Raw genomic sequence first — 25,288 nt, 5'->3', positions numbered from 1 at the left:
CCGTTCACACTGGAAAGTGTTTGCTGCCGCGTTTCAGTCACACAAGAAAATCTGATTCTATCAAAATATCTATTTTATCATTAAGACCTGCAGTGTGAACGTAGCCTTAGCTTCCTATTAACCTGGGAACCATGTGACCCAGGTTAATTTACCCAAAACAAAGCCTCTAAACCCTGACACACTACAGAGACAGGAAGTCATGTACACCTGTCTGAGCTCGCTCCGCCTCTCCTCCCACTGCTCCCTTTGCTCTTCCAGATGGGAGGTCCGACAGAACACCCTGGGCCCTTCTGGAGCACAAAACAAAAACCTATTTTAGCTGATTAAATCTTAAATAAAATAAAAACATTCAATAAAACAAACCTGTAAAAGCAAAAATGACCCACCTTTCAGTCTGCAGTCATCAGGATAGAAGAAGAATAAAGTAGGCTCATGGGGAGCTTCCTCTCTATGAGGAGCAACACACAAACACACACACACACACACACACACACACACACACACACACACACACACACACACACACACACACACACACACACACACACACACACACCCCTGATTAAATCGTACAACAATATTTTTTTTTACTCTATTGTTCAGTTTCAGCATTTTTAATCCCAGTTTTCCTGCCTTTTGGGTGTAAAAGCTCAAAGATCCAAACAGTAAAAGGAAAAGAGCAACCTCCCTTAGGATGTATACATTTACAGGATTATGTTAAGAGGAATTCTTACTCCTCAGTTTTAGCAGTGATGCCACTTTGCTCCTCCTCCTCCTCCTCCTCCTCCTCCTCCTCCTCCTCAGAGCTGCTGTCATGGAAGTGTGGATTTTGGTGCCAGGAGACCTTTGGACCCTGGATCTTCTCTGCTTTGTACTCTGCTGATAGAAAGATATCAAACAGGATTAAAATAATTCACCATCTCTCAGAGACAGACTTAATTCTTCTCACCCATCTCTCCCGTCATTGTTCCTGCTTCATCTCTAAAGAAGGAAAATTTAAAACCAGCGGGTTCTTCTATGGCGTTGCTTGGATCAGCAAAGAGGAGCGATGATAGCGGCGGGTCTTCCTGCCTTTTCCCCAGGTCTTTTACTTGATCCCAGCTTGTTTTGTCCCCATCACCAACCTCATCCTTCATCTGACCAAACATGGCCTTCATGTCCTCGGACACGTCAAAGTAAATCTCATTAGAAACCTCAGGAAGTTTCTGAGCCTCCTCCAATTTCTTCCTCCGGGCTGCTTTGCTGTAAAAACACAAGTCACATGTTAAAGAGTCAGAGGGGACGTATGACTCCCCCACCTCACATGTTCGACCTGCTAGAAGCAGACATCTAGCCTGGCAAGCCAGACTAAATACATGTATTATTTAGTCTGGCCACGCTCCATTGACGGCTCTCGGTTGTGGGGCGGGTTCTACCGTTGTCTTTCAAATGATCTCCGCATTCCACTGGACAATGAATGTGACATACTCTTGTTTCACTCTGTTGCATCATCCCACCCACCAGGCATATAGAGTGCCCTGATTGGCCCACAAAGCGGATAAAGCTCTGTGATTTGTTCACTAAGCAGATAGAACACTATGATTGGCCCACCATTATGGACCAATCACAGCTCTTTATGTGTTTGAAACCCCTCTAGAGAGCTGTGATTGGATAGCCAGAGTCCTGGTAGGAGCTGCGGAGGTTCCAATGGAGCGTGCTTAGACCAAACTTTGCAAAGCAAGAATTTGGTCTAGTTCACTAGGCTAGCAGACATCAGCAGCAGCTTAGGATCTTGCATTGTATGTGCTGATGAATAGAGATCCAGTGGAGCTTTTGTAGAACCAGGATTAAGTGATGTCAAGTGCTGGCAAACGGCGAAAACCCGGGCAGCTGAACGTATTGCAGTTTTTTAAATATGTGGAAGGAGGACCAAAAGCTGCTTCCACATCTGGGTCAGTACCATACAGGCTGGGTAGCTTATCTTCAGAATCAGAAGGTTTTATTGCCACGTGTGCGAGAAATCACAACATTGGGAAATTGCAGCTCAGTACCAGACCTGTATGACGTCACTAGTTACTAAAGAGCCAATCAGCTGGCAGAGCTGCTGGTGAACGTGTGAGCGTGCAGAACTTGTTAAACTACGTGACTCAATTTAAGGACAAAAGTAGAATCCAGCTGCTGTTATTTATTTGTTGTTGTTGCTTATAGAAACTAAATCTGTCTGCAGGGCTTTAGGCCCAGGGCGGAGTTTTAGACCTCAGGCCAAACCACATCCAGGGTAGTTGATTTCATAGCCGTGGCGCTAGAACTGTATGAATTCAAAACCCTATGTAGGGGAACCACTGTTAAATCACAGTTGAGGAACATTAGTCATGGTGTCCCTCAGGGATCAGTTCTCAGCCCAAAACTTTTTAACTGTATGTAAATTATTTCATGAATGTATCCCCGCAACTTGGGAGCTTATATTTGCTGCTGATACATCTTTGTTTCATTCAGGGTCTAAAATTGATGAAGGTATCAAAGTGATAAATGATGAGTTAATGAAAATCACACTGTTTTGACATAAATAGGTTGTCACTCAATCTTAAGAAGACTAATTTTATGCTGTTTAATGACAGAGGTACCAATGTATCATTGAAAATGGATGTATGCAACTCGAGAGGGTAAAGTAAATCACAGTTTTTGGTGTTATGTTTGATGAAAATCTTTCATGTAAACCACATATTATACACATTAAGGGTGAAATAACCAGGGCCATAGAAGTGTTACTGAATAATTCTAGAATGTTAACTCTATAACGCACTGGTTACACCATATCTGATGTATTGTGTGGAGATTTGGAGTTCCACATATAAAACGTATACTCCACCACTGTTTGTTTTACAAAAAAGGGCCTTAAGACTCATTAACTGTTACAATGATCACTCTAATCCATTATTTATACAATATAAAGGGCTTAAATTTTATGATATCATCTAAAAGGAACAGATGTACTCAGAAAAACTAAATTTAGAAGCAAAGAGTTCAGTATTAATGTCCAAAGAGTAAAATTATGGAACAAGCTAAGCACGGAGACCAAAGCTGCTAAATCCCTTAGTGTATTCCAAAGATGTAATAAATGATGTTTGTCATAACTATAGCAATACAAGATTTATTTTTTTCCTTTTAACAAGGCTTGTTAAAGAGATAAAGGATAATTTATTCATTATGTTGTCATATGGTTGATTAGCAGACTAAGTCCAACAGTTAGCTTATTGAAAGCTCTTTGTAAATAATTAACCGGACGTAGGGAGAGCTTCATAAGAGGTCTTCTTCTGTCTGCTTCTTTTCATTCACAGATTATGTTATTATTTTATGTTTATTATTTTAATTCTCATTTTGTCTTTTTTTGTTCTTTGAATGAAATAAATATTTTTAAACAGTTGGATGCGTGACTAAAGCTGCAGATCCATATTGGTGTGGTGTACCTAGCCAGGACCAAGCCGCTGGTGTCGTGGGCTCACTTGGAGACCATGCTTTTATTGCTTCTCGTCTAGACTACTGTAACTCCACCTACTCAGGAGTTAGCAAGGCTCGGCTCCAGCTGGCACAAAATGCTGCTAATAGATTCCTGACGGCACCAGAAAGCGGGAACATATCACATCTGTCTTGGCTAATTTGCACCGGCCTCCGGTTTCTTTCAGATTCGAGTTCAAGTGACTTGTTTTTGTTTTTAAATCTCTGCAGGGTTGTGCTCCGCACCATGTTTCTGAGTTACTCGCCCGATACATCCCATCACATTCTCCAAGGTCACCACAGCAAGACTAGTCGTTCCAGGGCTTTCTGGGTTTTGGCCCCCAAGCTGTGGAATGACCCTCCATTTGCAGTAGGACAAGCGCCATGCGTTGTTTAGAGCCTTGGGGGGTGGTAGAACCCTAAGAAGGCGCTCTATAAATACAGGCCAGTTACCATCATCATCATAATCACCACCAGTGTTGGGGCTGCTTCTCCTGTGGTGCTCTTCTGATGGAGCGAAGTCAGAACCACTAGACATGGTTGTTCTACTCTCAGAATAATAAAACCAGACTCATACTGTTGCAGATGAAGTCCATGCCGATACCTCTCTATCTTGGTTCCATCCATTTTGGTCTCAAATGCAGCGTGTTCCTCTCTGCTGGGGTCGTAATGCAGCCTGGACAAGTCTCTGCAAAGAAACAGGTTTAAACTCTCACATCACCTCTAAGGGACTACAATGTCCCCATTAATCTGTCGTGGTCACATCCAGCAGAATGGTACTGCTGCCCTCTGGTGGCAAACCTAAGAGCTGCAGGTGGAAAGGGTCCATTTAATCACCGATTATTATTATTAACCTTTAGTTTGTTCAGCAGCTGTGGAGTTTTCTGACATTGTGACCTGACCTGAACTTTGTGGTCTTGCTGGCCAATTTCCTGCTGGTTTGTTGCACGTTTTGAAGAACGCTCTGCAGAATGGATAGGTTCTTCTCCCTCTCCCCCTCCAGATCCTCCTCCTCCCCTTCTGCTGGGCTCCTATTTGCTTCTGAAGGTCATGCACATGTTTTAGACAAGCATCAGATCAGGCAGCAACTATACCTTCTAATATCAGTGAGCTGAGTGGACAAACCTCTGCTCAACTCAAAGCTAATTCTTCACAACAGGACACTTTCACTAAAACTCAAAATATTCAGAGAAGTTAAATTAAACTGTAAATGCTGAATAACATGTGAGTGCTACAACCCCCCAAGGTGCTTTACAGCACAGCAGTCATGAGCCACAGTGGGAGGATTCCTGCTTAAGAGTCCCACCCAGATGCTTTCAAAAGTTTCATAAGGTGAGTAAAAGGGAACCTTAGAAGAGGAGGACCTGTGGCCTCCAGGTGAACTGTTCAGGTAAACTTAAAACACAGCTGCTCACCTTTCTCCTCCTCATCCTCCTCACCACCTTCCAAAAAGCGGGAGTCCATTCTGAAACGTTCATCTATCCCAAAGCGCGATTGCAACGCCATCAGCTGTAGGGAATCATACATGATGGGGTCAGGGTCCGATTCAGAGACGATTTCTAATTCAAATTCAAAGATACTTTATTAATCCCAGAGAGAAATTAGAGTTTCAGTACACACAATTCTGAGATCAGACATACATACATAGGCAAAAACAAAGACACATGACAAAAATTGGTGACTGTGGTCATTCGCAACCCGAGTCGCGCTACCTTAGTAGAGATCAGAGGGTTTACATGAGGATTGGATCAGGTGGAGGGAAAAAAGGCACTTCAGAGTTTCCCTCCACAGGGAGGGCAGCTTTGCTATGCAAAAAACACCTCAGACAGAAATGCAACAGACTTCAGACATTACACAACATAAATGTCCACTAGGTGGGGAGGTAGGGTTTGGGACTCTCCACACGTCAGTGAATGCAGCTGCGATAAGCAGCGCACGTCACCTCAGTCTGGACAGGGTAGGGAGGTCGTTGGGTTTAGAAAGCACAATGACTCCTTGCACGATTCAGCGACCTTCACAGCTCGCAGTCCCCCCCAGGCTGGGATAGGGAGACAGAGTTGCCATGGCGACAGCAGCATTCCGCATTTCTTCTGAGGGAGTATTCGTTTCAGCCTAACAGGCTCAAGGGCACCAGATTCAGCTAAGAAATTGTTTAGGGGCCAGACAGAGATAATTTCATCTCTGTCTTAAAGTTCCGTTGGTCCTCAACCTCTCAAAATCCAATAATGGCGTAAATTAATCTATCCCAATCTATGCTGATTCGTTCACTCACTCCTTGATGGCATCCATCTTTTGTGTCAATGCATGAATCTCAGCCAAAGTTCCAAGCTTACGACTCATCTCGACAATTATATGAGTCTGTGCATTCACAGCGCGGTATAATCCATCCCTGAGCTCTGGGATTGAGCCAATATTCCTCGACAGCTTGTTAATTTTCCGGTAAACCAGGAAACCTCCCAGGCCAAAAAGCAGGACACCTGACACCAACACCACAAATATCCAGACGTCTTCAGAATCCTCTACAGACAGTTGAGATAAGCAGATCAGGTTCCACTGTTTCCAGGAATCCATGATATGCCCAGCTGGATCTGTCCCAGAGGGACACCCAGAAGCCCATTCTCCCATTCTCATCGTTGAAAAAATGTTGTCAATCGCGTTGAGAGACCAACTGACCAGGTCCATTTTAGTAATTTCAGTTTCCAGTTTTCCAGAAAAAAATGCAGAAGCGCCGTACACCCAGAGACAGACAAAGAGCCTTGGGATAAGATGGGGAGGAGAGGAGGAAAAAAGTGTCTGTACTCTCCAAGAGCCGGAACAACTAAATAACATTACATTACATAAATAGACCAAACCTTGGTCTAGTTCACTAGCCTAGTAAACTAGGCTAGTGAACTAGACTAGTTCACTAGACCAAACTTTGGTCCAGTTCACTAGCCTAGTGAACCAGCCTAGTGAACTAGACTAGTTCACTAGACCAAACTTTGGTCTAGTGAACTAGTCTAGTTCAGCAGCCTAGTGAACCAGACTAGTTCACTAGGCTGCTGAATAACTGTATTTAGTTTACTTTCGTGATCTTATTACAGAAAATAGCTTTTACAGCTGCAACAAAAGGTCTGATCCACATATCCATGTCCAACACATATTTTTAAATAACATAGGTCTCACACGCACACACACACACACACACACACACACACACACACACACACACACACACACACACACACACACACACAAAGATATAATCTAAAAGAAGATCCCCATATTGCAACAATAGATCCTCCTGGGACCGGTAGAACCTTGGGACAGATGATGGAACTACGGCCTGGAGTCAGCTGAGAGCTCCTGGTGGAGCACAGAAATAAAATATTTAACAAAAGTTAACAAACTGAACTGATTTTGGTTCTGAAGATGAACAGAATCCTCCTCATTGTCCAAATCGGGTCTTCTGAGTCAAATGGCCTAAAACATGTCTGCACCTGCGGCAGCGATATCCAGCTAGCGGGGTCGGAGTTCGGTTGAACTTCTCCGGCAATCCAACATCCGTTCTTGTCTCCGACCCACAGCAAAAACCAATGTGACCGACTAGCAGAGGCTTCAGAAGCTACATCTGACTGATGACACGTTGTTCTGCTATAACGCTAAGACTCTGACACTAGTCAGTGACTCGATGCAACCTGCTGGGTTCCTTATATAGTAAACTTTTTACTGATTGGCTTAATGACCTGACCTGTATTGGAATGTTTACTGTGTGAAGGTCCATGAGACGACTTGTCGTGACTTGGAGCTTTATAACTAAAATGACACGAAGATGGCCTCTGATTGGCTGCTGGTCATATTGTTTTGGAACAGATGGAACAGGTAAATCTCTGATCCAGAATCGTTCTGGTTAAACTCCACAATGTGATCTCTCTCACCTTCTGTCCTGCTTGACCTTCAAACTCGGGCCTGAGGTCAAACCTGCCGCTGTCCTCCTCATCATCACCATCTTCACTCTGTGGAAAGAGCTGAGTACCTGAAGGCTTCCGATGCACCTGAGAACAGGTAGAGTGGAACTACAGCGGCTGGACCTCAAAGTAAATGAAAGCATCAAACAGCCAGAAGCAATCGATCGCCGAGTGCCAGGCTCAAGCGTCACCTCTGTCTCTGTGGTCTTCTGACGGACAGCTGAGAATGCCTCATTTTCTTCTTCTTCCTCCTCTGAACTGAAGACGACATGTCTCCCCGCCCTAAGAGCTGGAGCGTCCTGATGCAGATCAATAAAAACACAACAAATATCTTAAGAGTGTTCTGACATTCGATCTACATCAGCAGCCTGTAGGGGCCCCAAAAGGCCCCCGGGCCATACTTTGGACATGCCTGCTTGACATGAACATGATACTAATACTACAGCTGAAAGTGCAAGTCACCCTTTTAGCTGATAAACTGTAAAATGAGTCCAATGGTGCTGTAGACACGTGTGGTCTTTTCCGTGAAACCGCCAGTGTGGCGCCCTCTTCAGGTTAAAACCCTGAATTTGAATCAGACATCTCTATTGGCTGAGTGATGCCCTGTGACGTTCCCAGTGCTGCATGATGTCAGCTGCACGGTACTGGCTCCGCCTCCGACGAGCCAACATGGGTCGGTCTGGCTCGAAGAACTTCTGAGACTATCATCCAACATCTGGTTTCTGACACTAGAAAGTCCAGAACCAGTCAAGCCTGGTCTCTAACCCTGATCTGAATTTTATTCAGGTTCTGTAAAGTCGTCCCTGTTGGACATTTTGGACTCACCACGTTGGACAGAGCTCCCTGGATCAGCCTCTTCTGCTCCTCAGCCTCTCTCTGTCTCTGATGAAGAGCAGCCAGCCTCCTGATGTTGGCTTTCCGCTGCAGCTCCTCGTCCTCCTCAGCTCCCAACAGCACACTGGCCGTAGCCTCCTCCTGCTCCTCCTTGCTCCCAGAGGGAGAAGAGTTGTTCTTTACCTCCTTTCCCTCCTCTTCTCCTTCTCTGGACTCTGGTGTCTCCATTTCTGAATCTTGGAGGTTTAGTTTGTGTTTTCTTACGTCAGCGTCTCCTCCTGATGTCTCCTTCAACCTTTTTGTTCCCTGAAACGCCGGAAGCAGCGTTGAAGCCCTGCCTTTTCTGGTTTTTTTCTTTTTCTTCCGTTGTTCATCCTCACTGTCCTCCTCCAGGATGGAGGCCAGAATCTCCTCGGGTGTGATACCTTTTCTGGTTGGTTCAATTTTGTGTTCTGGGCTGGAGCAGGAGGTGCTGGGAAGTGTAGTCTCAGCAAGCTTCTGTAGATCAGCCAGGGAGAGCTCCAGATGGGGGGCGAAGAACATGGCTTCATAATCCAAATCTGAAGATGAGTCTGAAGATTCCTCTTCCTTGTCGCTGTCTGTCTCCGAGGAGGAGAGCTTTATCACTGGAAGCACTCCAGCTGGTTTCTCCTGAGAGGATGAGGGCTTCCTAGTGGTGGGGGGTCTGTGTCTCTCCTTCACAGGTTCACTCTTCATTTCTGAGCAACAATCAGCTGTTACGTTCTTACTGGAAGCAAAGAGTTCATCTGTGTCGGTGGAATCATAGTCATCCTTTCCACCTGGAATCAGAAGGAAGAAATCTGATCAGGATCGTTGTTGGTGTGGTATCATACATCTGCAGTGTTCTCTAGAGTAACTTGGTGCTATGAAGCTCCGGTTCTGAGATGAAGATGTTTGCTGGTGCAGAGGTGGCTTGAAAACAGCTGGATTACTCATTATTATTAATGATATGCATGCACCTTGCATCTGATTGGATAACAGAACGCGTTGTTGCAAAGTCACCATCACCAAGACCCTCTCTGGTGCATTTTTGTTCGGCCTCTAGAACCTAACGACGTTCTGATATCACAGACCTATTGATATTGTGTTGTTTTTATATTATTTTACATTCAATTCAACTCAAAGAGGGAAATTAGAGTTTCAGTACACACAATTCTGAGATCAGACATACATAGGCATAGACACATGACAAGAATTGGTGGCTGTGGTAATTCGCAACCCGAGTCACACTACCTTAATAGAGATCAGAGAGGTTACATGAGGATTGGTTCAGGTGGAGGGAAAAAAAGCACATCAGAGTTTCCCTCCACAGGGAGGGCAGCTTTGCTATGCAAAAAGCACCTCAGACAGAAATGCAACAGACTTCAGACATAACACAACGTAAGTGTCCACTAGGTGGGGTGGTGGGTTTGGGACTCTCCACACGTCAGTGAATGCAGCCGCTATAAGCAGCGCTCGCCACCTCCGTCTGGACAGGGGGAGGAGGTCGTTAGGTTTAGAGGGCACAGTGACTCCTGGAACGATTCAGCGGCCTTCACAGCTCGCAGTCCCGCCCAGGCTGGGATAAGGAGACAGAGTTGCCATAGCGACGGCAGCATTCCACATTTCTTCTGAGGGAGTATTCGTTTCAGCCTCACAGGCTCAAGGGCACCAGATTCAGCTAAGTAATTGCTTTGGGGCCAGACAGAGATAATTTTCTCGCTGTCTTAAAGTTCAGTTGGTCCTCAACCTCTCAAAATCCCAATAATGGCGTAAATTAATCTATCCCAATCCGTGCTGATTCGTTCACTCACTCCTTGATGGCATCCATCTTTTGTGTCAATGCATGAATCTCAGCAAAAGTTCCAAGCTTACAACTCATCTCGACAATTATATGAGCCTGTGCATTCACAGCGCGGTATAATCCATCCCTGAGCTCTGGGAAAGAGCCAATATTCCTCGACAGCTCATTAACTTTTTCCGGTAAGCCAGGTAACCTCCCAGGCCAAAAAGCAGGACACCTGACACCAACACCACGAATATCCAGACGTCTTCAGAATCCTCTACAGGCAGTTGAGATAAGCAGATCAGGTTCCACTGTTTCCAGGAGTCCATGATATGCCCAGCTGGATCTGTCCCAGAGGGGCACCCAGAAGCCCCTTCTCCCGTTCTCATCGTTGAGAAAATGTTGTCAATCGCGTTGAGAGACCAGCTGACCAGGTCCATGCACAACGACTCTAAACCAACAACAGCCTTCCCCGTCGTGAGTCCAGGTGGGTGAGACCATGAATGTTAGTGACAGTGTGACGTAGATCTGTCAGGATTTTCTAAACCTAGAGTTTCACCATCTGTTTTCTATCAGAAGCTAATGCAGGAGATAGGTGTAGGAGACTAGTTTCTATCAGAAGCTAAAGCAGGAGATAGATGTAGGAGACAAAGAGACTATTTGTCTCCTGCGATGTTGCAACCTGCAGGATGGGCCTCCAGCATGAGCAAGGTAACAGAAAAAGCAGCTGATCAGAGGTAGATGTCAGCATTTCAATAAATGATGCAGAGTACAACTCCACATCCTGCCATTTTCTTCTCTAACTAACTTCTAGTTCCTGACACAGGAGCACCAGAGCTTTTCCCACAGAGATGAACTCACAAGGCATTAATTTATACTAGACCAATGCATATTCCTGGGATTTTTGCCTATGGGTGTAGGGGACCATTTTCAGCCTGCATGAAACACTCAAGAGTGAGCTTTTAGAATCAGAAATAATCCTTAAAACACGTTTTTTCTGTGAAACTGACTTCAGTAATCTTTGGACTGTGGTTTAGATACATCATCATCCTTACTGCCCCAGACAGTCACTCTTCTGGGGATGAAGATATGTGCTCCACTGAATTATCTGTAGCCGGGATCATCCTTAAAGAGCAAGTCACCCCCTATCAGAGCCTTACTCAACTCCCACTTCCTGTTTGAAAAATCAGGGTTTCCCCCAGCGCTTTATACGCCTGGCGACCCGCCAGGCTAAGCATCATGCCCCTAACTAGAGCCCTCCATCAGCTGATACTGGTGAGAAACAGCAGCGGAACGTGTGCAACACCCCCACCCCTGCTCTCACGGAGGAGCGCGCGACACCCCCTCTGACGGCCGAATCTGCCGGGCTTAACTCATTTTCTGGGGGAAACCCTGAAAAATGCAACAAATGCTGTTGCCTAGCAGAATGAGAGGGCGAAGCCGCTAACAGATATACAAACACACACAGGCTCACAACGACATTGTGACATCATATGGTACCAGCTAACGTTCTAGGGTACCTCTTAGCCAATAGCAATGGCAGATTTAAATTCAAATGCAGTGCAGAGTTTTTGCCTGCCAACAGCACAACACTGACAGTTTTAGGCAGAAAATTAAAATTTTGACTAAAATGCACTAAAGTGCAAAACTATTGACTACACGTGTCTGCAGCACGATTAGACACGCATTTATATAGTTCATCAGAAAAAGAAAGTTGATTTGGGGGTGACTTGCTCTTTAATAAACGGGATTACCGTGTTTAAAACTGAACTTCTTCAGAGTTAATAACTAATTACTGATTTTTGGAAAACTGCCCGTAAAATCTGAACTTGTACTTTTGCTCTAAGACACACAGTGGAACCCAGCTTTAATTTAAAATTCAGTTTGATTTTATTTGCATGAGTTTTTACTGTGATAGTGATATAATTATAGTTTTCATTTGTGTAGTTTTATGATATGGTTTTAATCCTACTGTGGGGATTGGTGGGGGTGAAACTGCATGAGCTGGGCCACAGAGCAGGCCCAACATAGCGGTCAGCTGAGCACAGAAACACAGAATACCCAGAAGTGAACACAATTAACCTATCATACATACACTTCACATAATAGGCTTCAGACATCAAGTTCGTCTTCAGACTGTCGGCTTCACAACCAACCAAACTAGAGGAGAAAAACCGTCCTGGTACCTCTGAGTTTGGATGTTACCATGTAGTCTGCTCCAACCACCTCCAGGTCACTGTCCTCCACTTCCTGCTGCAGGGCATCATGGGAGGTCTGCTCATCTGCCACTTGACCACAGATTTCCTGGTCTGATTTGACCTCGCTGTCAGGAAAATGTGTCCTCAACATCCGAGCTGGTCTGTGATTGGTTGGTGGTTCTGAACCACTGGTGAGCCGACAGTCGGAGTCAACAAGCTGCTCACATCTGCTCAACACCAAGAAGAAAAAAAAAAACAACATTTAGAGATCAAACCAAATATCAAACATGTCCCGAGTCAACCAGGACCCAGAACTCTAGAACCAAAGCATCACACTGCAGCAAGAATCAGGAAGCAGTGAATCAGGTCTGGAAAAGTTTCACATGCCTTTTAACACCATAAATAATTCATGTGGCATTTACTCAGTTAGAATAAGTGGAGACACATGCAGCACAAATTCAGCAGACCAACCCTAACAGCCTCCCTGCTTTCCTGCACACTGTCAATCAATCAAAGCTTTATTTATATACAGCGCCTTCCACAACCCTTTTCAGGCGCCCAAGGTGCTAGAACACACTGTAAAAAGACAGAGTCATAAAAAGTGAAAACATAGACCGTAGAGCATAAGGCAAAGGGATGAAACAATGAACAAAAGCACCCTAACAAGGAATAAGACAGCAATTAAAAACAAGAACTTAAAATAACATAAAAGCAAGCCGACTTCCAACATGTTCTGGAAACGCTAATCGAAAAATATTCATTTTCTGTTGACTCTTAAAAACTGGCAAAGAGGTAAACATCCTAACTGCAGGTGGCAGCTGGTTCCACAGTGATGGGGCTAGGACTGAGAAAGCCCGGTCCCAACGAGTTCGACACTTCGCGCAAGTGGGACGAGGAGGCCTGATCAGAAGAGCTCAGAGAGGGTGAAGGCAAATGTCTCTTCAGGAGCGTCGCTAAGTAAGGAGGGGCGTCTCCCTAAAAGAAATTAAAGACGAAAACCAGGAGTTTTAAACGTGCTCGATAAAAAAACAGGAAGCCAGTGTAGGGAGGTCACTTCCTGGCCCCAGTCAGAAACCTGGCGGCGCTGTTCAGTGCAATCTGAAGACGACGCAGTGATGACCGACCAAACCCAGCATGGAGACAATTGCAGTGATAATCTAGAGATTACAAATGCATGGAGTACCCGCTCCAGGTGGACTCTAGACAACACAGGTTTGATTTTTGATAGGCGTCGCAGATGGAAAAAACAGGATCAGATCAAGGAGTTGATGTGAGCATCAAATTTAAGTCTAGAGTAAATTCTCACCCCCAAGCTGGTGACAACTGGACTATAATCTCTACCAATCTCACTAGAGGTGAGATCTAGAGATCATCTCCAACAAGTGTCCTGACAATCTGAGCTATTTTCTGTAGATGAACAGCGGTTTCCTCTGATCTACAGCTAGAGCTCCCAGCCCCTCAACCCTAGCCCCAGGAACGAGTGTTTTGTTTACGTCAGACACTTTAACCATGGAGATGTAGAAAACGCTTACCTGGTTCTGTCCAAACAGACCACACCTGTCCGATTCTTCTTGGGCCTTGATGGCTCATAGGGGGGAAACTCACCCCGCCTCTTCTTACTGATGTCATCATCCCCTCCCTGTACCTGCCAGGTGAGCTGGGAGATAGGTGTGGACGCCTCTGGGGCACTCCGGTCTAGCCTGCGAATGTTGTGGCTATATTTTGATGGGTCGTACTTCAGAGTTTGAGCTTTTCTACCTTTCTGACATCCGAGCTGAAGGATGGGAAGCACTCGACCAAATTTAGTGACCACCCAGTCCTGAAACCAGAGAAGACCATCAACAGGTGACCCCCACCTACAAGAACAGAACTGATCATCTAGAGCAGTGGTTCCCAACCATTTTCCCAAGGGACCCCGTTTTTTACCAGTAAAATTTTTGACGACCCCCCTCCCATTCTCTCTTCCAGTACAAACATTATTAAGAAATGATAAAATTGTTCAAGCACATTTTAATATGCTTTGATTCAATAGATAACAGTAATAGTAGGCTCCAGTACAGAACAAAGTCATTAACAAAACCAAACAGAGCATAATGTGCTTGACAGTTTGTATTACTTTTCTGAACACATTGTTTCTTGTAAACACGGATAAATCAATCATTCCTTTCAATAAACATTTGACACATAAAAAATACACTGAGCCAAATGTACTTAAATGTGTATATTACTGTTTATACTAGATTATTTACTGTAAAGGCTGTGATTAATCAACCAGTCCTATCTTTAATGAACTTTTGACACTTGAAAATAAAACAGTGAGCTGAGCAAAATGTTCTTATAAGTGTGTTACTTTTTCTGTCCTAATTATTTCCTGTCTTAATATCAGTAAACTTTTCACTCATGAAAAAAAGTGAGCAAAATGTAGGCTATAAACAAGTAATAAATGAAGTTTTAACCCCTTAAAGCGAAGAGGTCCTGGCGACCCACTGAGAGGCTTTGGCGCCCCCTTGTGGGGGTCGGGACCCCCAGCTTAGGAACCACTGATCTAGAGACAAACATGACTCTGCTCCCAATGGAAACAGCCACATGACCTTTTAAAATTACCTCTTCAAACATTAACTGTAGGATGGTAGAGCTTTTTCCTGTGGTTGGATGAACTTCTGACTTCAGTTAAAACAAAACAAGCTCAGCTGGAGCAGCAAGCAGGTGAACAACAAACCTTATGACCTGGAACTTCAGATCCCGGTACTGCTGACTTCATGGTGAAGTTTTCCACTCCAACTTTACTCAGAGAGTCCAGGAGCTTCTGCGTCTTTTCTTCAGCAGCAGATTGACGAAGACGCCGCTCTGCTGCCTCCTGCTGCTCCTGTGCTAACCTAGTAAGTAAGTAAGTAAGTAACTTTATTTGTATAGCACCTCTCACAGACAAAAAGGTCACAAAGTGCTTCACAAGTTAAAAGGCAACAACATATAAATACAGTAAAATACAGCCACAATATACATAGTGTCAAATACAACCAATCCGAATGAGACTAAGTTTAAAATGCCTGGAGAAACAAATGGGTTTTAAGATTGCTCTTAAAAACATCAACTGAGTCGATTGAGCGTAAAGACAGAGGTAGCTCATTCCAGAGCCTAGGAGCGACGGCCTGGAATGAGCGATCTCCTCGTGTCCTGAACTGAGTACGTGGGACCATTAAAAGGTTTTGATCCAGTGATCTCAGCCTGCGAGAAGGCGTGTAAGGGCAGAGCATGTCTCGAACATACAATGGAGCCAGACCATGCAGCGCTCTGAAAGTCAGCACAAGAATTTTAAAATTGATGCGAGATGAGATTGGAAGCCAATGAAGAGCTTTTAAAATGGGGGTAATGTGGGCCCTTCTGTTGTCACGGGTCAGAATTCTAGCTGCACAATTCTGGACTTGTAAGCGGGACAGCTCTTTTTTGCTTAGACAAGAAAATAAACTATTACAGTAGTCTAAACGGGATGATGTAAACGCATGAATAATCAACTCAAGATCAACTTTAGACACCATTGTTCTGAGTTTAGAAATTTCTCTCAAGTGGAAAAAACAGTTTCTAGTTAACTGCTTTGAGTGATGTTCAAGAGACATTCCCTTGTCAAAGAAAACTCCAAGGTTTCTAAGGGTAGGTTTTACAGACAAACTCAGATCACCTAACTGCTGGTGAATCCCTGGAACAGCATTATCGGGGGTAGGGCTGCAACAAACGATTATTTGGATAATCGATGAATCGGATGGGGTCTCGACACGATTAATCGATTAATCGGATTACATGGGGACATTTTTAAAAACTGCTAGGGAAACGTTATTTTTCTCCTTCCTTCACTTTATTAAACACACCATTATTAGAAAACAGTTCAATAGCAGAAAAACAACATGCCATCACCTAAATTGTCTTATAAGGTGTATAGACAGAGACCCTAAGCTACACCTATCTGTGACCTAAAATGCTTGGTCCAAGTTAAACAGCTTAAAGAGCAAGTCAACCCCTACCAGAGTCTAACTCCACTCCCACTTCATGTTTGAAAAATGCAACACATGCTGTTGCCTGGCAGACCGAGAGGGCGGAGCCGCTAACAAACACACACTCAGGCTCATGACAGCATTGTGACATCATAATGTACCAGTTTACATCATAGCATACTTCTTAGCCAATAGCGGTGGCAGATTTAAATTAAAATACAGTGCAGTTTTTACCTGACAACGGCACAACACTGCCAGTTTTAGGCAGAATATTTAAATTTTAACTAAGATGCACTGAAGTGCCAAATTTTTGACGACACGTGTCTGCAGCACAATTAGACACTCGTTTATTTAGTTTATCAGCAAAAAAAAGTTTATTTGGGGGTGACTTGCTCTTTAAGGGCAATTCTCATCTGTTTTGTTTGATCTCATCTGTAGAAATTTATTATAACTGGGGATGTCAAACAACTAATTTTTAAATGTAATTAAACATAGGCTGTGAATTAATCAAAATTAATCACTATTTCCAAACATGACTGAAAAAATACCAAATAAAACAAAAGTAAATGAATGCCATCCTCCTTGTGATGATGCCCTGGACAACTGCCATAAAGTCACATCAAGAAATGCTGCTGATCATTCCAATGATCCCAAATAGACTCACATTAGGCCACATGAAAGCAACTGAACCCAAAAATATATTAACCAGTATATAACTGCACTCTCACACAACACGCCTGCAGCAGCAGTTAGGACTCCTTCCTCCCTTTTAAAAGCGTTTTCGCTTCTGAGGACTTTGAGGTTGTAAAGCCACACGCTAGTAGTGTGGCCCCAGTGTGATCAACCAGTTTCTGCGGGAATGTGACGGCGGAACCGGTTCGCAGCGACGCAAGCCCCCCCCCCCCCCCCCCATCTAATAGCGTTGCGCTTACAATTTTATAGACTTTTTTTAACGAGCTTAGGGCATGTCTAGCCTGTGTAATAATCCGGGGCTTGGGTGAATCACTTTTGAAAAGTTTTTAGCTTACCCGGACACCAAGCTCTCTCCTTCCTCGCTGATGATTCTGACATGCTTGCGTTTAAGACGCTGCATCATCACCGTAGTACTACAGTGCCATGCTAAGTCTGACCTAAAAACGTTGCAGGTAACGAACGTCTTCGCCTGATTTAACTGAAAATGCTCCCTAACTTTAGAAATTTTAACTTTTTTGGGGTCTCGCTGCTTCTGCCATGTTCCTCTTCCAAACACCTGCCGGTGTTCCGCTGTCTGGTCTGCGCGCAACGGCGGGCGGGAGGGGGCTTTTGGAAGAGTTGTGCAACACAACGAATCGATGACGCAATTCGTTGCCAACGCTTTTAGTAATCGATTTTCATCGAATTTATCGATTCATTGTTGCAGCCCTAGAGTTAACCTTTAAGGACACAAAACCAGAGACCACTAAGATCATAACCAAGTCAAACGTGAGTTGACATCCATTCCCCTGCTGGTCATACCAACAGGTCCTACTGGATCGTCTCAGAGTTTTAAAGTTAGTTCAAACTCATCTCTCGGAGTTAAAAGTTACAGTAAAAACTCGGTGTGGGTCATCAGAGAGATTCAGCTCAGCTGTGTTCCTCAGCAGCCTGGAGGAGAGGAGGAGCAGGGGATGGGTGATCCTGGCTCGTGGATCTGAAGAGGCCAGGCTGGTGGCCACAGCGTCAGCGAGCAGAGTAAACAGGGACATAGCCGCTATGTCATGTGAAACCCAGCTACATCTGTGATTTTTATCGCTGTTTATCTGTCATGCTTTGACAACCATCGGACAGTTGAAAACCCGGGCTTGGAGATCTCTTCGTCATTCTTGGGCCCAGTTGGAAATATAAAACTTTACAAAAGATAAAAAGTTCTAGACCAACATTTCAATGAACGTTACTCATCACATGAAGAAGAAGGGAGATACCATGGGAATCAGCAGGTAAGAAGATGAATGAATGAATGAATGATGCACTAACATGGGAGGGCTTGACTCCACATGGTGGCGCTGTCACCAGATGGACTCCTAGAACATCTCTAACGCCTCCAGACCTGACTGTCAGGATGCTGATTCAGGTAGGAGCTCAGAAATTTCCCTGCAGAATTCCCAGCAACCCTGTTGATTTGGAACTTCAATCGTGTTTCGTTTGCTCTGACATGAGAAGCGGAGGAGAACAGACCTGTGCAGGAAGCTCTCTTTAGCTGCTTCGATCTGTAGAGTTCCTCCCTTCCACTTGGATTTGTTAAGAACTGTCAAACCTGCAAAGAACACACAAACTGTGATGTCATCAAAACATCCAACACCTAAAAGAGCCTACTTTAAAGCTGTTAGAGCTCATTTAGAAGTCATTGTTTCAGGTCTCCCTAATAATGATTTAACATAGTGTGCTGGAGCAATAAAAATAATGTGGAGCTCATCATACTGAACCGAACCGCCTTATTCATCAAGCACATTTCCTAACAGCATGGGAGCTGACCAAAGCGCTTTACACATAGTACAGAGGAAAGGTCATAAAAAACAATCACTATATCTTAAAACTGCAGTAAAAGATTAGTTTACAATCAATAAAACCTAATAAAAGTACAGATAAAGATAATTTAACAATAACTTATTAATGGTTTCAAAGCCAAGTCATAAAAGTACGTTTTCAATCAGAACTTGAGGAACGCAGTAGGGCTGGACGATAATTCAATAGTTCGATATATCTATCGATAGACATGTGGTGGGCTGCGTGGTGGCGCAGTGGTTAGAGCTGTTGCCTTGCAGCAAGAAGGTCCTGGGTTTGCTTCCCGGCCTGGGATCTTTCTGCATGGAGTTTGCATGTTCTCCCTGTGCATGCGTGGGTTCTCTCCGGGTACTCCGGCTTCCTCCCACAGTCCAAAAACATGACTGTTTGTTTGATTGGTCTGTCTAAATTGTCCTTAGGTGTGAGTGTGTGTGTGCATGGTTGTTTGTCCTGTGTGTCTCTGTGTTGCCCTGCGATGGACTGGCTCTCTGTCCAGGGTGTACCCCTCCTACTTGCCAGTTGACTGCTGGAGATAGGCACCATCCCCCCCCCCCCCATATATACATATATACATATATATATATATATATATATATATATATATATATATATATATACTGAAGATTTTAAAAACAGGTTGGTCTTTTTAGGACTAAAAGGGAGGAAAATAAAAAACATTTTATGTGTTAAAGCTTCTTTCCGGAGTATTTCTCTTATCTGATGGCACCATCTAGTGGCTGACAAGCATATCACACAAAAAGTCTATTCCTCTGTTTAAGATCGCGACTTCATGTTTCTGTTTATAAATGTGCTTCTCAGCTGACAAACGGAGCTAAAACACTCTGTTTTACGAGTATTATTCTCATGTAATGTTGTGTTTTCATATATTTATATTTTAGAGACTTACTTGTCTGTGAAAAGTTCATCAACTCTGCATCAACCGAGGTGTTCCCGTACTCATAAGTATCCTGCCCGTGGATTCAGACACACCCTTTGTCTTCGGCCTAGCCGAAAACAGTTTATGATTGGTCAGTCCTCGTGCACACGGGTAGATTATCGTTCTCTTTCCTTACTCCCGGAAGAACGGTTCAGGGTGCAAATGGTTTCTTTGTTGCTAATCTGTGGGGAATATCTACAAGAAAGTTCTACAGAAAGTAGCAAAGGGTCCTGAGAAATGTCGCTAGGTTTGTTGCTAGGCGCTTTTTGGAAAAAAAGTTGTTTAGCAGCAGAACGCCACCGGTGTGAGAGGTTCTCCGCTCAGTAACATCAGAGGACGAGAAACAGCCGGCTGCTACCGCTTCAGCTTTAGGACAAACTACCAGAGTCCTACAAATAAAATCACCGATTGAAGTCACGGACAACAGAAGATGTTTGGACCGAGAAAATGGAGACTGGTGTTTAGGGCTATCTCGTTTCCTCTGCAAACGTGTGAGTTTCCGGTGGACATGGACCCATGGAAATTCCCTGAGGGGAGGGTTGAGTGTTACATGACCGTGTTTGCATTCAAAACCTAGCTTGCTTGCAGATTTACTATAACAGCTTTAATCAGCCCCGACACATACCTGTATGGATCATTATGAATGTCACCAGACTGTGACAAGTGAATCAATATGAAAGGCATCATCACAAGTCAGATTCAGTCTGCCAGAACAAAAATCATCACATTTCCTAGTAAAAGGTTTCTTGTGACTTACATTTCTGCAGGTTGGCGTCTGAGATGTTTATGTTGATGTAGCCAAACGTTTTATAAGGTACACCTGCAGGACAAAGAAAACCAACAGTTTCATACGGTTTTAACTTTTGAGGATTTGACGTAACTGCTGTTATTTTTCCAGCTCACAGGATTTAAACCTCACATTAACTGAAGTCTGTAAAGATAAGAATCATAGAGCTGTTTAACTCCCAAGAAAACCATCTGCTTGTGATCTCAAACTGGTGATTTCATTATTAATGACGTGACCGTGTTAAATACAGAGTGTCTGAAAATCAAACTCTTTACCCTCATCATCACTCCTGGTCCGCAACTCCACATCCACCACCTCCCCAAACTTCCCAAATCGATCCTTCAGGTCCTTCTGGGTGACCGAGTGGCTCAACCCTCCAATGTACAGCCGCCGCATCATTCTAGCAGCCTCTAATCAGCCTGCCTCACCTGCACAGAAGAAACCATTACAAGTCAAACCTACTTAGATCAAACAGTAGAGGTGTAGTCCTTTTAAAAATCAGCCAACGAATGGTGACCCGACCATCACCGTGGTGACATAAATGGTGACACGACCATCACCGTGGTGAAACGACCATCACTGTGGTGACACGACCATCACTGTGGTGACATAAATGGTGACACGACCATCACCGTGGTGACATAAATGGTGACACGACCATCACCGTGGTGACACGAACGTGGCACAACTATCAACGAGGTGACATAAATGGTGACACGACAATCACCGTGGTGAAACGACCATCACTGTGGTGACACAACCATCACTGTGGTGACATAAATGGTGACACGACCATCATTGTGGTGCCACGAACGTGGCACAACCATCAACAAGGTGACACGAACGGTGACATGACCATCAACGCGGTGACATAAATGGTGACACGGCCATCACCGTGGTGACATAAATGGTGACACAACCATCACCATGGTGACCCGACCATCAAGGTGGTGACATGAATGGTGACACGACCATCAACGAGGTGACACGACCATCACTGTGGTGACATAAATGGTGACACGACCATCACCGTGGTGACACGAACGTGGCACAACCATCAACAAGGTGACACGAACGGTGACATGACCATCAATGTGGTGACATGAATGGTGACACGACCATCACTGTGGTGACATATATGGTGACACGACCATCACCGTGGTGACACCAGTGGTGACACAACCATCACCATGGTGACCCGACCATCAACATGGTGACACGAACGGTGATACGACTATCACCGTGGTGACACGACCATCAATGTGGTGACACAAGCGGTGACACGACCATCAACTAGTGACATGACCATCACTGTGGTGACACGACCATCAGCGTGGTGACATGACCATCAACGACACGAACGGTGACACGACCATCAATGTGGTGACGCGAGCATCATCGCTGTGACACGAGCGTCATCACTGTGACGTGGCAGATCTTTCTGAGCACAAGAACTTATGGAGAAGTCTGATGGAAGATGAAACGAGGGATGAAGCTGCTAGTTGGTGTATTGGTCCGAATACCAGGTGAACGGTTCTAACCAGAAAGTAATGCTGTCCGTTTGTTAACCTGTTGGTTACCTAATAAACTATATCAAATGAAGAAAAACAGACATTTTAGTAACTACTGTACTTCCCCGATTTGGGGTAAAACGGGTTTATTAATTTATTCTAAATCTCCATAAAAGGGAAATTCTCTGTAATGTCTTCTTTATCAGACTAAAACTACCTTCTGATATTTAACTGAGTCGTATCCGTGAACATCCACACACCCATTTACCGGCTTTAAAACACGCAAATACACGAAAGATGTGGCAGAAAAGGACAGACTTAGTAAAACCAGAACAAACTCGTGTCTGAATCAAAGAGAGACTATCTCTTTGATGAACGCACACAAATACGTCAGATGGCTCTATGATTTCATATCAATCTGTTTTAACACTGTTTATCACAGCAGCAAAAAGTAATCACAAATATTTACCTCACATGTATTCACCCGGTGCTATTCTTTTCTGTGTCCCACTGACACTTCCTATTTCTACAAACGTTCCGCCCCAATCGAGGGTTCAGAACACTTATGGACGTAAAAACAAATTTTAAATTCTGATTATGTTAAAATATAAAAAATCTCAAACACGTCTGTAAGTAGAAGCTTGTCTGTTTTGCCAGAAAACCGTGATGCAATAAGCATTTATTTTACCGGGACAGAATATTTCCTATTCCGTCGTTCCTTCTGCGGTTTCGAAGGGCGACACCATTCGATCTATTTGATTCAGATTGATTAAAATTGTTTATCGGAGACATTAAAGATTTATTATATTGATCCTATGATTATTTAGGCTGGGGATTCTTTGTAGCTAGAGAAACTACTTGTTGGTGTGAACAGAGCTTTTCCTGAGTCTACCCCATAGGTGGTAGAGTCCGGGAGCGCGCGAAGCTACAAACTAGTTAGCGTGGAGCTAACTAACTCCGACTCCAACCAGCCAGGTAAAAGCCAGTTGCCGTCTGTTACTGAAATAATCGTCTCATTTGTAGTTTTATTATGCCCTTCTTTCAACACATGCCATGTATTTTGTCAACGAAAGTGCTAAAGTGAAGAGTTTTAGTTTGAGGTTATTTTCAGTGTGGTTACATTTGTGTGTCCTCACCAGGTGCGTCAGAAGCATAAAAATGTGGGGGTTAGTCCCCCAATGAGGGGCTTCCCACAGAAAACACAATTATGGTGTAGATGGCATTTTCTGCATTATAGTGCATTTTGCTTACAGTAGTTAAACCTTAAAGGAGCATGGGACAGAATTGTCCAAAAACAAAAAGTAAATGTTCATTCTTGTGAAGCTTATGGGTGATGAAGCATTTTAAACTAAAAAGAATGATAAAACCAGTTTATCATTCCATTTTGTTAAACAGGCTGTGTGCTTCAAAATGCAAAACATGTCGCATCCGAATTTCCCGCGCTGTTTTAAGGATGTGACGTTATTTGACGCTTCAAGCGCGTTCTCGACAAGGTTCAAACCCGGAAAAACATTTGGAAGCTTGCTAGGGTGGCGGTAATGCGTCTTTCACTACTAGCCACGTTAAAACCTCAAACAGAAGAGGAAGAACCCTGGAAATGGATTCTACAACTAGCAAACGACCAAGCGCAACTCAAAGCCCACTAAAGAGTGGCACAAAGAAAAAGGTTTTATCAGCGGCATGTCGAGAGTCAAAAAGAAAATATGATAAAAGTCGGTCAGGGACCCGAATATCTATTGGTTACGCTCTGGAAAAATGGAGGCTGCTTCAACTGGATTTGGTGCCTGAAAAAGGATGCGGACATGGCACATTTTCTAGTGACCAGGTAAGTGTTGGTCTCCTTATTTCTGCTGTAGGTTTCAGTAACGAGTAGGTAAACATATCAGAGCTGTATCTGCACAATTTGAGAAAATAAAATTAAACTTATGGATTTAGATAATGCTGATTTAGGTAATCTAACAAATCTTTGTGCAGATGAACAAGAAACTTATCTAAGCTAACGGTGTTTAGCATATGGCTTCCTGATCAGTTTAAAAAAGCTAAAAGCAACTAAGGTGTAATCAGATCACTTCTACGTTTTGTGGACGACACGCCGCATGTGTTTGGAGATAAATGGATGCTCCGTTTATTCTGACGAGAAAAGTAAACAGAGCTTGATTTGATTATACCGCTCAGCCGGAGAGAGCTAGCGTGCGTTAGCATGTTAGCTGCGATCACGTTTCAGTTTGTATGTACCACAGAAGAGAACGGACATTTTCCAAACCAAAGATCAGTCTTTAGAATTATGTCATATTTCATCTACAGTCCAACCTCTAAGCAGGACTGTTACTTCAGTAGATAATGTTATTCGTGGGGTTTGTGTAACAGAACCCCATCAGAATATATTTTCCTAGCGCTATTGCTGTGCTACATAAGAATAAATAATAAGTCAGCCATAACAACACGTTTGACTAAAAGTAAAGTTGTGCAGAAGTTTGTATTTATTTTTCTAAATTTGTCCAGTTGAATGTAGGTCAGAATAAAATATGTTTGTGAAAATGATAAATAAATTTTTTTTATGACTGACATGCATTTTCATATTACTAGTTGTGCCACAGGTAAAGAAGCTTAGCCATTATTGATCTATGTAAACAGAAGGTGTAGAGTCTCAACCAACTTGTTGACTTTTTTGCTTAAAAATGTGTTTTCCAGCTACCAGGAGAAGCAGGCTCCTGAAACTGCAATTCAGGGAGGTAATGTGCAGTCAACCTCAACACCCAGTAAGCGAACAGCAGCTAAAATGTTGCATCGATTATCTCCAACTGAACCTGTGTCTGAGGGGTTAGTATCTTTTCTGTAAAACAAATATTCACGTTTTTGTGCTATGATATTTCATACATTAAATTACACCTTGCATATCCACACTTGGTTCAGAACTAACATCACACCACCAAACACTTCTGACATTATCTTTACAGGGAAGATTTTCTAATGGCTGGTGTTGAGGCCTTAGCTGATGACCTAGATTTGGATCCTGTTACAACCAGGTGTCTAGGGGGCCTGGGGTAACATGGAGGACGCGTGACACAAAGGAAAATTAACAAAGGTTTTATTTACTTTCTCTTAATTCAGAAAAGATGACTATTATTCTTTTAACCACCACGGATCTAAATCCACTTTTACCAAAACAGGTTCAAACAGTAAGAGCACAATACCGAAGTTCTAAGTGGGAGACAACAGACCAGAGGAAAGGCAGCTCTGCACTATTGTCCCCATTGGTGAGGAGCTCCAGCTGGTCCTTTAAACAATTTGCGGCTGATGAAAACCCA

General features: G+C 43.7%; 2 protein-coding genes across 8 annotated transcripts in view; one reads left to right on the top strand and one right to left on the bottom strand.

The window, feature by feature from the left end:
* The window catches only part of nol8 (nucleolar protein 8), a 35,337-nt gene that overhangs the window by 8,527 nt on the left and 1,522 nt on the right, over window positions 1–25,288 (bottom strand). The window contains exons 1-17 of one of the 3 annotated variants that reach the window (XM_054733275.2): window positions 22,450–22,587; window positions 20,745–20,897; window positions 20,440–20,502; window positions 18,419–18,497; window positions 14,959–15,115; window positions 13,772–14,058; window positions 12,228–12,466; window positions 8,247–9,055; window positions 7,613–7,720; window positions 7,392–7,508; window positions 4,890–4,983; window positions 4,377–4,515; window positions 4,079–4,162; window positions 950–1,242; window positions 735–879; window positions 387–448; window positions 208–290 (exon numbers count right to left, since the gene is read on the bottom strand). In XM_054733275.2, the coding sequence (XP_054589250.2) occupies window positions 208–290; window positions 387–448; window positions 735–879; window positions 950–1,242; window positions 4,079–4,162; window positions 4,377–4,515; window positions 4,890–4,983; window positions 7,392–7,508; window positions 7,613–7,720; window positions 8,247–9,055; window positions 12,228–12,466; window positions 13,772–14,058; window positions 14,959–15,115; window positions 18,419–18,497; window positions 20,440–20,502; window positions 20,745–20,868 (2,883 nt within the window). In that variant the 5' untranslated portion in view covers window positions 20,869–20,897; window positions 22,450–22,587. Of the gene's footprint in view, window positions 1–207; window positions 291–386; window positions 449–734; window positions 880–949; window positions 1,243–4,078; window positions 4,163–4,376; window positions 4,516–4,889; window positions 4,984–7,391; window positions 7,509–7,612; window positions 7,721–8,246; window positions 9,056–12,227; window positions 12,467–13,771; window positions 14,059–14,958; window positions 15,116–18,418; window positions 18,498–20,439; window positions 20,503–20,744; window positions 20,898–22,449; window positions 22,588–25,288 lie in introns of those variants that run through there. The other 2 variants (XM_054733283.2, XM_054733277.2) reach the window with 2 other exon arrangements.
* The window catches only part of cenpp (centromere protein P), a 125,940-nt gene continuing 122,514 nt past the window's right edge, over window positions 21,863–25,288 (top strand). For 2 of the 5 annotated variants that reach the window (XM_070549565.1, XM_015958288.3), the window contains exon 1: window positions 21,863–21,995. In XM_070549565.1, coding sequence (XP_070405666.1) covers window positions 21,947–21,995 — 49 coding nt within the window. In that variant the 5' untranslated portion in view covers window positions 21,863–21,946. Of the gene's footprint in view, window positions 21,996–22,824; window positions 22,956–25,288 lie in introns of those variants that run through there. The other 3 variants (XM_054733321.2, XM_015958290.3, XM_015958289.3) reach the window with 3 other exon arrangements.

This window comes from Nothobranchius furzeri, chromosome 3 (assembly GCF_043380555.1).
Source record: "Nothobranchius furzeri strain GRZ-AD chromosome 3, NfurGRZ-RIMD1, whole genome shotgun sequence".
In the NCBI taxonomy this organism is placed as follows: Eukaryota; Metazoa; Chordata; class Actinopteri; order Cyprinodontiformes; family Nothobranchiidae; genus Nothobranchius; species Nothobranchius furzeri.
The sequence above is the reverse complement of the archived record's forward strand: the minus strand, read 5'-3'. Positions and strand labels throughout refer to the sequence as shown.